Genomic DNA, 14,892 nt, shown 5'->3' on the forward strand with positions numbered 1-14,892 from the left:
TGGTTGAGCTAGCTTGTGATGTTGCCAGATTGATTGTACCATCTTGTGTTGTTATCAGAATGATTGTGCTATCTCGTGATGTTATTAGATTGATTGTGCTATCTTATGTTGTTATTAGATTGATTGTGCTTTCATGTATTGTTATCAGATTGGTTGAGCTAGCTTGTGATGTTGCCAGATTGATTGTACCATCTTGTGTTGTTATCAGAATGATTGTGCTATCTCGTGATGTTATTAGATTGATTGTGCTATCTTATGTTGTTATTAGATTGATTGTGCTTTCATGTATTGTTATCAGATTGGTTGAGCTAGCTTGTGATGTTGCCAGATTGATTGTACCATCTTGTGTTGTTATCAGAATGATTGTGCTATCTCGTGATGTTATTAGATTGATTGTGCTATCTTATGTTGTTATTAGATTGATTGTGCTTTCATGTATTGTTATCAGATTGGTTGAGCTAGCTTGTGATGTTGCCAGATTGATTGTACCATCTTGTGTTGTTATCAGAATGATTGTGCTATCTCGTGATGTTATTAGATTGATTGTGCTATCTTATGTTGTTATTAGATTGATTGTGCTTTCATGTATTGTTATCAGATTGGTTGAGCTAGCTTGTGATGTTGCCAGATTGATTGTACCATCTTGTGTTGTTATCAGAATGATTGTGCTATCTCGTGATGTTATTAGATTGATTGTGCTATCTTATGTTGTTATTAGATTGATTGTGCTTTCATGTATTGTTATCAGATTGGTTGAGCTAGCTTGTGATGTTGCCAGATTGATTGTACCATCTTGTGTTGTTATCAGAATGATTGTGCTATCTCGTGATGTTATTAGATTGATTGTGCTATCTTATGTTGTTATTAGATTGATTGTGCTTTCATGTATTGTTATCAGATTGGTTGAGCTAGCTTGTGATGTTGCCAGATTGATTGTACCATCTTGTGTTGTTATCAGAATGATTGTGCTATCTCGTGATGTTATTAGATTGATTGTGCTATCTTGTGAGGTTATCAATTAATTGTGCTATTTGTACCAGTTGGGCTCCGCATGAGCAGCCAGTGTGAGGGCGTCCTGCAGTTGCTGGTGCAGCTTGCTGGTGAGCTTCTTGCTGAGCAGTGCGTCGGACGGGAGCAGCGGCGAGGGAGCGGCGCAACGCAATGCACGCACCACGCTCACCACCTCCCACAGAGAGCACTCCCATCCACCATTGCAGGATGCATCTGCAAAAATACCATTTAGTTCATAACTGGCGTGGGGCAAATCAAAAAAACTGACTAAACGCAATGCATTTTCCCACACGGGCAGGCAAAGAGAATAGACCGCCACATAACTCTGTCTCGGCACAGATGCCTTGCTTCATTCACATTCATATATCGTCTCATACATGCTCTTTTGTTATTCTGACTGTGGACATGACCTGACTCAAGTATTTGATTCACTTAATTGTGCCATGTCTTTCTCGGGCGTCCCTGATTTCTATAATTAACCATTTTCCTTACACTCTTCTCTACGTTCATCTGCACTAGATGCCCGAACCATCTATACGTCCCTTTCTTAATCTTAATCATTACACTTACATCAGCCTTGCACTCTTTCCGGATCTCGACATTTTTAACATGGTTGTACAAAGTTTTAAGACACATACATACACCAGAAGGGATTTCATTTCTGAAGCATTCAGTTTAATTTCATCCTTCTTCTTGGCAAATAAAAGTGCCAGCACTAAATTTCTTCTGTCTGCCAGCTGATTCTATTTTCGTTATCACTTATTTGTTTTTTGCAAAATTATGTTATTTTTTTATAAATTGTACCATTTTACCAGATAATGTGTTTGTATATTTGTAAAAATAGTAGGTATATAATCTACCATAAGTAGTTTTCCCGGAATAGGTCAGAGAAATGATTTTTTTTGATTGATTCACATGGATGCGACAGCACTCAAGAAGTTCAGTTGATAGGTTAAATAACTGCCTTGCAAGAAATATGAATATTTTCCAGCGTCCTTCAACAAATTTAAGCATGAAGTATCCTATATGTTTTAAATATATATACCTATTGTTGTATTTTTTTTAAAGTTGTATTTTTTCTATTTGTTTTTAATTTTATGTATTTCTTTATGTTTATTTTTTTGCCATTTAATATGTTGTGTAAGTAAAAAATACTAAATCAACATTTAACTCAATGGAACTTAATTGGTCTAGAACATATGAATGTTTATTGTTATAATTTTTTACTGTACGAGTGTTTGCTTCCTAAATAAAAAGAAATAAAAATAAATACCTACAATCTATATGTAACCTTTGTAATAGTGTATTGGTACTAACTGTTTTAAGCATTCGGAGGTGTTATAGTTTGAAATATTTACCTGTCAAGTCTGTAGACTCGGTGAGTGTGTTGGGCTCGTCATCTTCCTCGACAGCGGGCTGGAGGACGGTTTCAGTAGAAGCTGTGGTAGCATCAGAATGGTACGCCTCTTTGTAAATTAACCTGCAAAATAAAGTCAATTGATAATGTTTCATTGGGATATTTGTAGCATGCATATAAATCAAACTATTTTATTTGACACAAAAAGAGTTGACTTTATTAAATTTCTACGGGAACACAAATATGATTAAAAATATTAGACATTATTTTTTGTGGTTTTCTTGAAAGATGCGTGAGAAGGAGGATAATCATTTATTATTTGCAGTCGACTCAAAATGGCTCTCTGCTAGAATGGAACATTTCATGTTTACTTTCATAATGCACTATTTTGCAAAGACCTTTCGGCCCTTTTTCTACAGGAATGCGCAAGTATTCAATACTTGAGGATTCAAGTATCTTGGCGACTACCAGCATACATCTGCACGACACAGACACATGTTGCTGAAATTTTGTAACTCGACGGCGACAGTTATGAAAGCTAGTTTTAACGTTTCGAGAGTTCAACAATGAGTGGTGTATTGTGAATACACATCATCAATATCAGATATTTGCGAATCCATGTGAAAGAAGGGTCTTAAATGCCCTGTTCCCAAATTTTGTAACTTTGATCCGATTCATGATCTCATCTTAACATGGCTGAACCAGTCGGTCTAAGACTGTCTCATGGGCAGAGATTCTTTATATATCAGAAAATAAATTAACAGGAATTGTAAAAGAAGGGTGAAATCTATGCTTACGTGTAGATATTATCAAATAGCCGTTTGTGTCTGTCTTGGCGGGAGGTGCCGGCACCGGCGGGGCTGGCTGCCTGAAGCGCCTGTGCCGCCCGGAACACGGTCCAGTCGGGGTGTCCCCACAGCGGCACCGGGGCTACCGGCGAGCCGGGCACGCCCAGCCACAGGCAAAGGCCGCGCGACAGGGCCACCCCCTCTGCAGCTGCAGTGGTGCTGGCGGTGGAGCGCCATTCCGGGAGAGTAGCGTCCGTGCCGGGGGCTGGCACTTCCAGATCTAAAATATAAGATGAATCAGTTAAGATTAAGGGCTTCAAAGTAATGTACATAGATATTTTTTTGGTGTGAAATACAGTACAACTTTGATTTTACTTTACCCCTATTTCAAGTTTTCCGGCTATTAATTCCAAAAAGCCAAAGTCACATATCATTCTATACAATCTAATTAAATTTTACAATTTTCATAAAAAATGTAGAAAATTGTAAAGTAATGTAATATTTCAAACAAATGTAGTTAATCTAGTAGTCGAGACTTGACAGTATCTTTCTTACCCGTAGTCTGATTGACATTGGTCCTGCCCGGCCTAGGATCAAAGGCGGGGATGAGCGCGGAGAACTGTCGCTTGAGGACAAAGTCGTCGTCCCAGGAGCGCCGCTTGGCACCGCTCACGCCACCCACTCCGGCACCCACTCGTGCAGCAGCCTCCAGAGCCTCTTCTTCCATGAGCGAGAGCAAATTGCGGGACACCATCGCCTAGGGAGACAAAAATGAAAATGAACTTTCCGAGATTATCTTTCATTGAAAGCTGTTGTATGAATTTAAATCCTTCATACAGAATCCCAAAGAGCACTTGGATTTACAGCTTTGTATAGCTTTAAAAGGGTTCAGTTAATTCATTTCAGTGGAAATGATAATGCACACTAATGGGGAGTCCTTTAGGGTTTAATTATAGAAAGGATAATTACTTCATGATGAGATGACAGGATCACGTGTTTTCGTAGGTTTGTCAAAAATATCCCATACAGTTTCCAAGACGTAAGGATGCATTGTTTCATAGAATTTGAAAAGTTCATCAAATTTCAACATTAATTTTCGGGTTCCGTGAAAGTTCTATTCAAGTTCTGTTATTATATCACTATAGGCCAGTTACTCGACAGAACTGAAATAATAACAGAACTTGAAAAAACTTTCACAGAACTTCAAAATTCTCTGAAACAACCCGTCCTAAGAGTTTTGAATGGTGGACTCTAAAATTTCTAGGTCATTTTGAGGCATGCATTCCGAGTACGGAATGTACAGCTGAGCAGTGAGCTTTTTGTTAATATTACCATGTCAAATATTACGATGTGTAATAAGTTATTTGATGGTTAAAAATATGATTTATTGACAAATAAACATTTTTATTATTAGGTATTCTTATTAATATTATTTACATCATGGGCTAAGGGAGCTGTAAAATATGAATAACTACTGTAAAAAAAATAAGACTAGTTTATTATTTCTATTATTTCTTCCACATTTAATCGTTCAACAAGAAAAAAGAGTGTTGCAACTCGGGGCTGGGTAGTAGCTACTACATTGTATGTAGTTTCATTGTATTGAAGGTGAAATTTGAGGATTGATCAAACTTACTTGAATGAAGTGGATTATTACGTAAGAAAGTATTATACAGTAGAACCCTGTTAATTCCAACCCAGATGATTCGAAAAAATTCACAATTAAAAAATTATTTTGGTCCACGTTTTTTGAAAAAATTCCATTTGTGCGAAAACGTACCATATTATTTCGTATATCTGAATCTGATGAGCCGCCCGTAATAGACATCGATTTTTGGATTTAAATGTGAATAAGTCATTTTTGGTAAATTTACGTCGAATATCTGAATTGGAAACCGTCTACGACAGTAATAGGCTGCGAAATTTCAGTTTACATGGAAATATGCTGTAATTTTTACAAATTTATTTTGAATATCCTTATTAGACGACACTGCCGCAACTATACATTGTATTTTTTACGATTTCTTAATTTGAAAGGCGACGGTAATCAGCTGCGACAATTCGATTTACACGAAAAACTATGTCATATTTTCACAAATTTACTTAAAATATCTTTGAAAGCTGTGAGAATTTGATTTACACGAGAATAAATCTGAACGTAACTGAATTTGAAGGAGTGGCCACGGAATTCGACTTTTTTATGAATTTCGAATTAAGCGGGTATTCGTTAATTCGAAATTGCGTTATGGATGTCCCGTGGATTTGGAATTAACGGGATTCTATTGTACATAAATATAAATGTTCAAACCAATGGATGGACCTCTTGGTAATGCGGATCATCTTCATTATTGTCATCCATTCCGTCATCTCCCTCATCGTCATCATCCAACTCGGCCAGGAGAGCCGGCGCGCGGCACGACTCCAAGAAGTCTTCTAGCGATACCTGGAACAATGATTATCATAAGCATATTATATACATCAAGGTTATTGTTTAGATTTCCCACATATTTTGAAGATCTCAAGTAATTTTTTTTTTAAATTCTTTTAAGAATGTGTATTACAGATTACAATAAACAAATCCTATTACAATAGACATGAAATAACTTACATAACTTATAAATAAATACATGAAAAATTTTACAATAACAATATATTTTTTAATATACATAGTTCTTGCCTAAAATGACATTTGAAACCTTCAAGGCTAATGTTGAAAATGAAGAGACCTAGAGATATCATTTAGCAGCACCATATCTCTTGTTATGCTATGCTGAGCCAGAACCTCCGTTCTGCCATCTGCAATACATAGCAGGTCGTGGTGTTGACCCTGGCGGTAGTTGTTTGGTACAAACAATTTACAGGAGATATGGGCTCTCAATAAAGCAGTTTATTTTTTTAAAAGCTGTTACTGAAAGGGTCCCATTCCTCTTAGATTGGGGACTCAGGGTAGAGTAGCACGTTTCAGGGAGCAAATCCATGTGATGCATAAATCGCAGGTACTCACCACACATTCTTACATAAAGATACCTTAGAAACTTTTTACAGTCTTTCTTAGTAATGTAATACTATGTAGTAATACTTTCATCGTTTCACTAATTAGATTCTTACACGCCCATTCAACGTTGGTGTGGTAAAGCCGGCTTTGAGCCTGGTTTAAGACAGTTTTAATCAAATGAACACCATGGTAATATGTCAAGTTTTTCACTGTTCTGACCTTACGCTCCGCGTAATATTATCACCACGTTTTTTTAGTAAGGCTGTTCATAGTTAACTTTTTACATAGTCATAATTAACCCAAACATAACTCTGCGCATACTGCAATAATGTCTAAACTTTAAACTGCAATTTTCCACTACTATATGGACAACCAAACAAAATTATTTACCCATCAGTCGGGATAGATTACTATAAATGTTATACTCATAGTGTGCTTGTGTGAAGTGAAAATAATCAGAAAAACGTAAAAGAAAAATGTTAACCTGTTCACTATCACTGCTGGTGGAAGTAAGGCTCATGGTGAGGGCCTGCCCCAAGCAACCGGGGGGCGGTGGGGCCCCCGTGCCGGAAGGCGGTGGGGGCCCTGAGGACAGGCTAGGATAGCTCTGGGCGGCTGAAAGAAGACCGCCGGGGAAGTTGGTGGACAGGGCCAGGCGCACGAGGCTGGACACGCAGTTTGGACCTCTACAATAATTAGTACATATTCAAATTATTATTGTGCATTATACATTTCACTCATAGACATCCAAATTAATAGACTTGCCCTAACATCAAATCTGGGTACCATTTCGACAAGCTGGAGGCAAACCACCTGACCATATTTTTGGCTCCAGAAGGGTTCGAGAATGCTTTGAATACAATATGACATCAGTTGAACATTGAGCACCGAAGAGCGCCCATTGAAATGACCATGCACAGAAACGTAAATTTTGCTAAAGTAAGGCAAAGGTTTGTAACACTGTCAATTGTGGGACATTTCTGCGCAGGATCTGAATGTTCTTTCATAAACAAATCGCCTAGGATAGCGATACTAAATTTGTGTGAGGTGGCTAAATTATAACACATTTGTAAAAGACTCCAAGTAACAAAATATTAAATTTTGGAAAAAAGCCTGAACTTTTTTTGTTTGCCTGATTTGGAATTTGTAGTTTGCGCGCCATTTTAAAAAGGACTAGTAATTCTTAAGCAGATTTTATTTTCTTGGACCGAATGGTGATATTACAATGCGAGTTGCCTGTATAATGTCCGATTCGTTTATTGACAAATCACCAAAGTGGGACGGTCACGCCGCCTCCCATTTGGTTTGTTCCCCTGTCCCTGATTGGCTCGTCTATTAATTTAAATGTCTATAATTTCACTACAGAAAGGCTAGAAACCTGATTTCAAAATGACTCAACCCTTTTGGCTATTTTTCAGTTTTAAAAACTACATATATTATAGGAATTAATAAATTTGACAAAGGTATATTTCAAGAAGTCGACTAGTAGGCGGTTGGATCATATTTTAAACTCCCAATGAACATTGAATTACTGCCTTTTCATGTTCACTGTTCTTTTCAAATTATGCTTAGTGGAAAGGTCTGTACTAAAAATTTATTATAAAATATTATGTAAAAAAACTTCTACTCGAATAAATAAATTATTACCTTGGGAAGAGGTGAGAGGCTGCATTATTCATATGATTCTGTGAAGGCGGTTGCGCTGGTGATCTGAACCTAGCCATTGCGGCGAAGGTCTCCAGCAGTCCATGGGGCTCGGCCCCCTGGGTGCTGCCAGCCCCCCCTGCGCCCGCTCCCGCCCCGCTGCCGCCCCCTCCACCCCCTGTCAGGTTGGGCTCGCTAGCACTCATTGTGCTGGCGGAGGACGAGCGAGGAGAGTCCTTCTTGTCACAGCACTCGGTGCCCATTTGACTGTCGCACTGGGGGATTTCAAAAATTTATAAGTACATAAATGCAATCAAATACACAATTTTTTTAAATCAAACTTTCTCCAGGCTATGATTAACTGCGACATGTGGTTTGAGGAGATTGTGTTTTTTGATTAGTAGCAAATGCAAGTGCATTGCGCAAGTGATTAGTGCATAAAGTGTAAAAGAATACATCGAATGATTAGTGTTTAGTGATTTTAACTGCAGTTTATTTTTGGTGTTTAGTAGCCTGTCAAGAATATAGTGATAACGAAAATGAGGTCAATGGGCTTTTGGTTTACATTAACTATTCATTCTCTATTTCTGATGCTGTGACTAAAATAATATCTTTTATTGTTTCTCATAATTCTAAATGCTGTATTGACAGACATCAATGCAACTTAACAACGAAGTACTAAACACTGTTTAAATAGGTTTGGAACAGTGGCGGCTCTTCCTTGAGGGTCAATAGGTTTTTGACCTCCCTAAAAATTATGTAACAATTTAGATTTTAACAGCTACTAAATAATTAATTTTATTAAATTTATTTTAATATTTGCGAAGAATAGCGAATCCCATTGCCATCTAGCGTCCAAACGAGAAGCTATTGAATTTTTTGCAGATTCGCTTTACGATTCCGATTACGCTTTTAGCGCCATCTAGTGTCCAAGACAAATGCAATAGTATCGCAGTTTACTTTGGTCAATTCAAGCTTTGACCACAGAACATTCTTTTATCTCATTCTTTGCTATACAGACAAAGGAGGTAAACACGCTTGTCTGGACGCTTGCTTAAAATCATACAAAATATTTTTTTAGTTAAGCTTTGGTGTTGACCGAGGTGAAACAGAAATATCCAAGATCTAGATGTTAGAGAGAGATGTCAAAAAAATCAAACGACAGTTTTGTTGTGTGATATATTGCATTGTTTAACAAGGCCAAGGCCATCTTGGATTTATCTCCGAAATCTCCGCTTTGACGTACGACGTGTTTGTTTTGTAGATTGAATAAATTAAAATGTCGAATTCGAATTCTGTAGATGCCATACTGAAAGATATCGCGAACAATTCATTAAATCACGAAAAACGTATTCAAATAAAGTCACGTGGACGGCCACAACCGGAATTGAAACTTATTTCTGTTACAAAACATAAAAATAAAGATATTAAACGATATTTTAATTCGAAAAGTTATACATTTTGTGATTGGATTTGTGGCTGTGAAAAAAGGAACTTATATTTTTGTTTTCATTGCTTACTTTTTAACTCGACTGATAAACAATGGACCGAGATAGGGGTGAGTGATTTGAAACATTTGAAGGAAAAAATAAAAAAGCATTCTATTTCTACATTGCATATAAATCATTCAATGAGTTTTGTCTTGTTAGGAACCATTGATATTCGGATTCAATTAGACAGTGCATATCGTAAATCACTCGTGGACCACAACGAAAAAGTGGATAAAAATAGATATATTTTAACAAAAATTTTGAAATGCATACAGTTTTGTGGTTCTTTTGAACTGGCATTAAGGGGTCACGATGAAACAAAAGAGTCAGATAATCCAGGTATATTTCGTGGCTTGATTAACTTTATTCAGGAAATAGACATTGTATTAAAAGAACATTTAGAAAGGTCTTCCAGTTTTAAAGGTTTGTCTAAGACGATCCAAAATGATTTGTTAGATTCAATTTTAGCAGTATCTCAGGAAGAAATTAAACTAGATATACAGAAATCTGAGTACGTTGCAATTCAGGTGGATGAGACAACTGACAGCTCCACTAAAACCCAAATGGTATTTGTGATCAGATATTTAAAAGACAATGTCGTATGTGAACGTTTTTGGAAATTTGTTAATCCGCAGGCTTGCACGGCAGTTGGCTTAACTAATGAAATATTGACTCAGTTGAAGATCCTGGAAGTTCAACCGCAACAGCTGATAGCGCAATGTTACGACGGAGCAGCCGTTTTATCAGGGAAAACTGGTGGCGTTCACGTTAAAATCAAAGAAACTTTCCCCCGTGCTCACTACATTCATTGCTACGCCCACCAACTAAATCTAATTTTACAAAAAGCATGTACGATAACGACAGGTGTAAAGGTGTTTTTCGCGACCCTGCATTCATTTTCTGTATTTTTTTCAAGATCTCCAAAGCGAATGCATTATTTAGATGAAACCGTTAAAGGTCGTTTACCAAAGGCAGCTCCAACTAGGTGGTGTTTTAATGCCAAATGCGTCATTACCGTATTCACACATAAATCTGATATTTTTAACTGTTTAAATTTAATTTTGGAAAAGGAAAATTATCAAAATACTTTAAGTCAAGCACAAAATTTAATAAATAACCTGGAAAAGAGTGTTTTTCTTTATTGGTTAACATTCTTTAACAAAATAATGCCTCACTGCGAAATTTTATTTAAGCAAATGCAAAAAAGAAATTTGGATGCAATATTAATAAAAAAACATATTGGAGAATTTCAACATCACATTTTGGCCATACGAGCAGAATTGAGTTCCAACCCAGCAAATTCAATCAGTTCCCCAGAAGGCGAATGTAAGAAAAGGCGTCTTGATGAAAATAATAATTTGGTTGCGATTGAAGTTTGTGACACTATTTTAGTGGAAATGCAAAATAGGTTTAAATATGGCGATCATCTCATTTTATCGAATTTATTTAATAAAGATAATTTTGCTGAATATAATAACTGTTTTCCAACAGCACAACTAAATTTGTTGGATCACTTTGATGAAATTGATTCATCGAAGTTAAAAAATGAGTTAATAGTGTTTTACCAACGTGATGACTTACACCATGCTAACAGTGCTGCATCGCTTTTAAATTTTTTGTTGACGAATAATTTTCAGGAAATATTTTCAGAAACAATAAAAGTATTAGAATTTATTTGTGTGATACCAATGACCACAGTTGAAAGTGAGAGATGTTTTTCAACTCTTAAACGTATTAAAACATTTTTAAGAAATACAATGAGTCAAGATAGATTAAGCTCACTTGCAATGCTTAGCATTGAAAAAAAATATATTTCTAAAGTAGATAATTTCTACAGCCGTGTCATTGACCATTTCGCAGAAGCCAAAGAAAGGAGGATCGATTTAATATACAAGAAATGTTAGAGTGCTTTTTTATTATTTTTTACTATTAGAATTTAGAATTCAGAATATCAGTACATACCTACACCTACCTATCCAACGCTTTTATCTCGGTTCATAGATTTTTGTAGAATTTTTCAATTATAGGGAATTTCCAGTCATAGTAATAACAGCTCATAATAATAATAATAATATTGATAACAAAAGATTTTTTAAATATTTATGTTGAGGGATCAGTAGGATTTATAGGCCCTGTTAGAAGTTCTACCGAGCCGAACCCTCTGATATGAAAATATCTGGAGACGGTGAATTATTTTCCCATTTGATCTCTGGTGATTTGACGTGTTGTTCTTGTATTGTTTTGTATTTATTTTGCTTATATAATGCACTTACATAATGTTGATTAACTAGATGATCATTTGTGGAAAAGTGAGTGGAAGGGTTAAGTTTTTCCTTTGGGGAAGACTTAACCCGGACAACTAAATCGGAAGTTTAAAAAAAAATAATTTTTTTCAAATATTTATGTTGAGGGATCAGTAGGATTTATCGGTCCAGTTGGGAATTCTACCGAGCCGAACCCTCTGATATGAAAATATCTAAAGTCGGTGAATATTATTTTCCCATTTGATCTCTCGTGGGTTGGCGTGTTGTTCTTGTATTGTTTTGTATTAATTATACTTATATAATGCACTTACATAGTGTGGATTGGCTAGATGATCATTTGTGGAAAAGTGTGTGGAAGGGTTTAGTTTTCCTAGAAGGAGGAAGATTTTACCCGGCCATAAAATCGAAAGAATACAAATAAAGATGTAGAAAAACATAATTAATAATATGAACATTAAAGTTTAACCCGGAGGCTGCCGTGCGCATCTATGTTTGATTCAAGATTCCGGGCCCTCGCTGCCGCGCGCAATCATACGTGATTTTAATTTCATCTTGCGATATCTCGGAACTTTCTGTATAGATGGCGCAAAACTCAGGCTTAAAAAATAATTTGAACCTTTATCTAGCGACATCTCTACACAGATGTGACAAATGATTTTGTTTATATTATGAAAGACCTCGTCAAACTGGAGACTACAATATTTCCCCTCTCAGTGTTTGAATTCCCCGCGCGCGCGTAGTTGTGTTAGTGTATCACGTGGTTCTTTCTTATCTCGACGGTTCGCGAATACTTAGAATCTGCAACGAATCGTGGTTCTAACGTTATTATTTTAACAAATTGTTTTTATTAAGTGGTCATATTTTTAGTGCAAATAAGTTTTGTGGTATTCAACATGTTTTGTTTTTTTAAATGAAATAAGTTGTTATATCCGCCTTTCGAGTGAAAAAGTAATAATATACATTTTATTTTAATTATCTGTGTTTAGAAACTAATTATTGTGTTAATTTGTCGTTTTTCCTAATTTTTTTTTTGTGTAACCCTCCATCATGGCTCGACGCGACTTGTCTGATGACCAAATAAGAGAATATTGTCTCTATTTTAAATCTGTTAAATTCTTTTATTGTACACAACACCATAAAAAATTCAGGTATGAGCTTCCCCGATTATCAGTTATGTGTGATAAGACAAGTAATCGCAAAACACCACAAAAAACTCAACTCTACTCAACTCCTCATTCGTCTCATCATGACACACCATTACGTCTGCTTTCAAAAGAGGTTGTAAACATCAAAACAATCCAAGCCATACAGAGCCTGCCATGTTTGTGCGAATACAAAACTTAAACAAAGTCGCAGAAAAATGGCTCGATATGTGTTCCCAGTGTAATGTGGCATTGTGTATTCATTCTTGTTTTAAAGTCTACCATTCGAATAAAAACTATTAACATAAATAATACGATAAGAAACTGTAAATAAAAGTTTAATAAATAATTAAGTTTAAAACAATAATATTATCACAATTGTATCGTGAGAAATTTCATGGTGAGCCGTTGCAGAGGTCCCACTTCGGAGACGTGAATACTGATATTACTATAGTATGTCTGTATGTGTTGGTGAGATTACTGATTTGATAATGGCGGCGGGTCGAAGTTTGTTGATGTTTCATAGATAGTTTTTATTCGTCAAATAATGCATCAATTCATAAAGATATCTTGTTTAGACTTTCCAAAAGTGTAACGTAAACAAGTTTTTTTTGTTTTGGTAATAATTTACAATCTCTAAGTGCTGAGGATAATAAACAATAATGTAAAATATTCTAAAAATCCTTGGCGTGGGAGTATGTATCTTGTGTTTACTTTCGGGCAGCAAAAGGGTTAAAGTTATGTGTTAATAATAAGTAATAAAATAAAGAACATTAATTATAACTATATTGTGCTACCGGCTTCGGAATAGGTGAGTACCGACAAATTAATTATATGTACCTAGGTATTGACTTTTTATAATATTCCCTACGCATTAACTCTAAAGGTATGTATGTACATACTACGCTACGCATAACGATATCTGGACTACTTAGCAAGCATTCATTTTCTAAGAAATAGATATTTCAGAATCACACTGACCACACGTTGCGATGCCTGTGGCCAGTGTGATTCTAAAGCATATATTTCCATAGAAAATGTATGGTTGCTAAGCAGTCCAGATATCGTAATGCGTAGCATAGCGTACGTACGGCGACCCAGTGTGTATCTACCTTTATTCATTTTTTCGATTGACCTTCCACTTTTGGATCCCTAGAGCCGCCTCTGGTTTGGAAATACAAATAAACACTTAACATCTTACTATGCATGAGTTAAGTTATCACTAATCACTTTCTACTTACTAATCAAAGAGTAAAACTGCACTCCAATCTAAACAAAATTAACTCCGATGATATATATGTGTAAAAATATTAAATCTTTTAAAAAAGTTAATGTAATAAAAGTACAATATCCACTCTCTCGGATTTTAACTAAAACATTTTATTAGAAGCTTTATCATCAGGGCCAATAAAAATGAACACAAATTTTGGTAAAATATTGATTTCATGATACTTCTTCAACAATAAGAAACCTCATAATTCTTAACAAATAATAATACTATCAATGTTTCCCGCAGAGATAAATAAGTTTGTAAAGGTGTGGGTAGCGAAACATGTAATTAGAATGTCAACTGCGTGTTATTACCGAGATGTGCAACTGCGGTGTGGGTCGCAGGTTAACAAGCAAGGCGCCGGACAGTTCACTGGACAGCAGACTGTTGGTGTTGTTGCGGACGGCCTCGCCGGATGAAGCTTTGTCAGATATCTAGAAATGGATGGTGACTTTGTCAGTATGGCTGATGGTGATGCAGTTTTATTCACAACAAACTCAGTGTAAAGACGGGCGTAGCAAAGATTACATCGAGAAATAATTAATTCAATTACTGATGGATGAAGATTAGGGAAGGGGATCAAATAAAAATGGAATTATTAATCTGAAACATCATAAATCAATATTAACATTATAAGCTAGAGACTGGATTATATTTCGAGTCATTTTTTGTTCACAGTGCTCCAGAAACTGCCCCAATGTCTTCATGTTATTCCAAATGTGTTTTTTTATACACAGTGCTCCTGAAACTGCCCCAATTCATTATTATCGGTTATTCCAAAGGTGTTTTTTTAATGCAGAATAATTATTTCAAATGTCTCGTCTTCATTTTCTTAATTCAGAAACATTAGATAAATAATTGTGAGTTTCTGAACACTGTAACTTTTATCAACCAAAAGGCAATCATTTATGAATCACAAAAACAAAACATA

The 14,892-nt window shown here is 35.8% G+C and overlaps 1 protein-coding gene across 7 annotated transcripts in view; it reads right to left on the minus strand.

The window, feature by feature from the left end:
* Ufd4 (ubiquitin fusion-degradation 4-like) overlaps positions 1-14,892 on the minus strand; it is a 71,737-nt gene that overhangs the window by 15,193 nt on the left and 41,652 nt on the right. For 5 of the 7 annotated variants that reach the window (XM_089635889.1, XM_089635887.1, XM_089635884.1 and 2 more), the window contains 8 exons: positions 14,276-14,395; positions 7,799-8,070; positions 6,636-6,837; positions 5,465-5,599; positions 3,712-3,913; positions 3,166-3,436; positions 2,370-2,491; positions 1,038-1,224 (listed from right to left, as the gene is read on the minus strand). In XM_089635889.1, the coding sequence (XP_089492015.1) occupies positions 1,038-1,224; positions 2,370-2,491; positions 3,166-3,436; positions 3,712-3,913; positions 5,465-5,599; positions 6,636-6,837; positions 7,799-8,070; positions 14,276-14,395 (1,511 nt within the window). The remainder of the gene's footprint in view (positions 1-1,037; positions 1,225-2,369; positions 2,492-3,165; positions 3,437-3,711; positions 3,914-5,464; positions 5,600-6,635; positions 6,838-7,798; positions 8,071-14,275; positions 14,396-14,892) is intronic. The other 2 variants (XM_089635890.1, XM_089635885.1) reach the window with 1 other exon arrangement.

Source organism: Hesperophylax consimilis, chromosome 9, assembly GCF_061612785.1.
Source record: "Hesperophylax consimilis isolate HC1 chromosome 9, BYU_Hcon_1.0, whole genome shotgun sequence".
Lineage (NCBI taxonomy): Eukaryota > Metazoa > Arthropoda > Insecta > Trichoptera > Limnephilidae > Hesperophylax > Hesperophylax consimilis.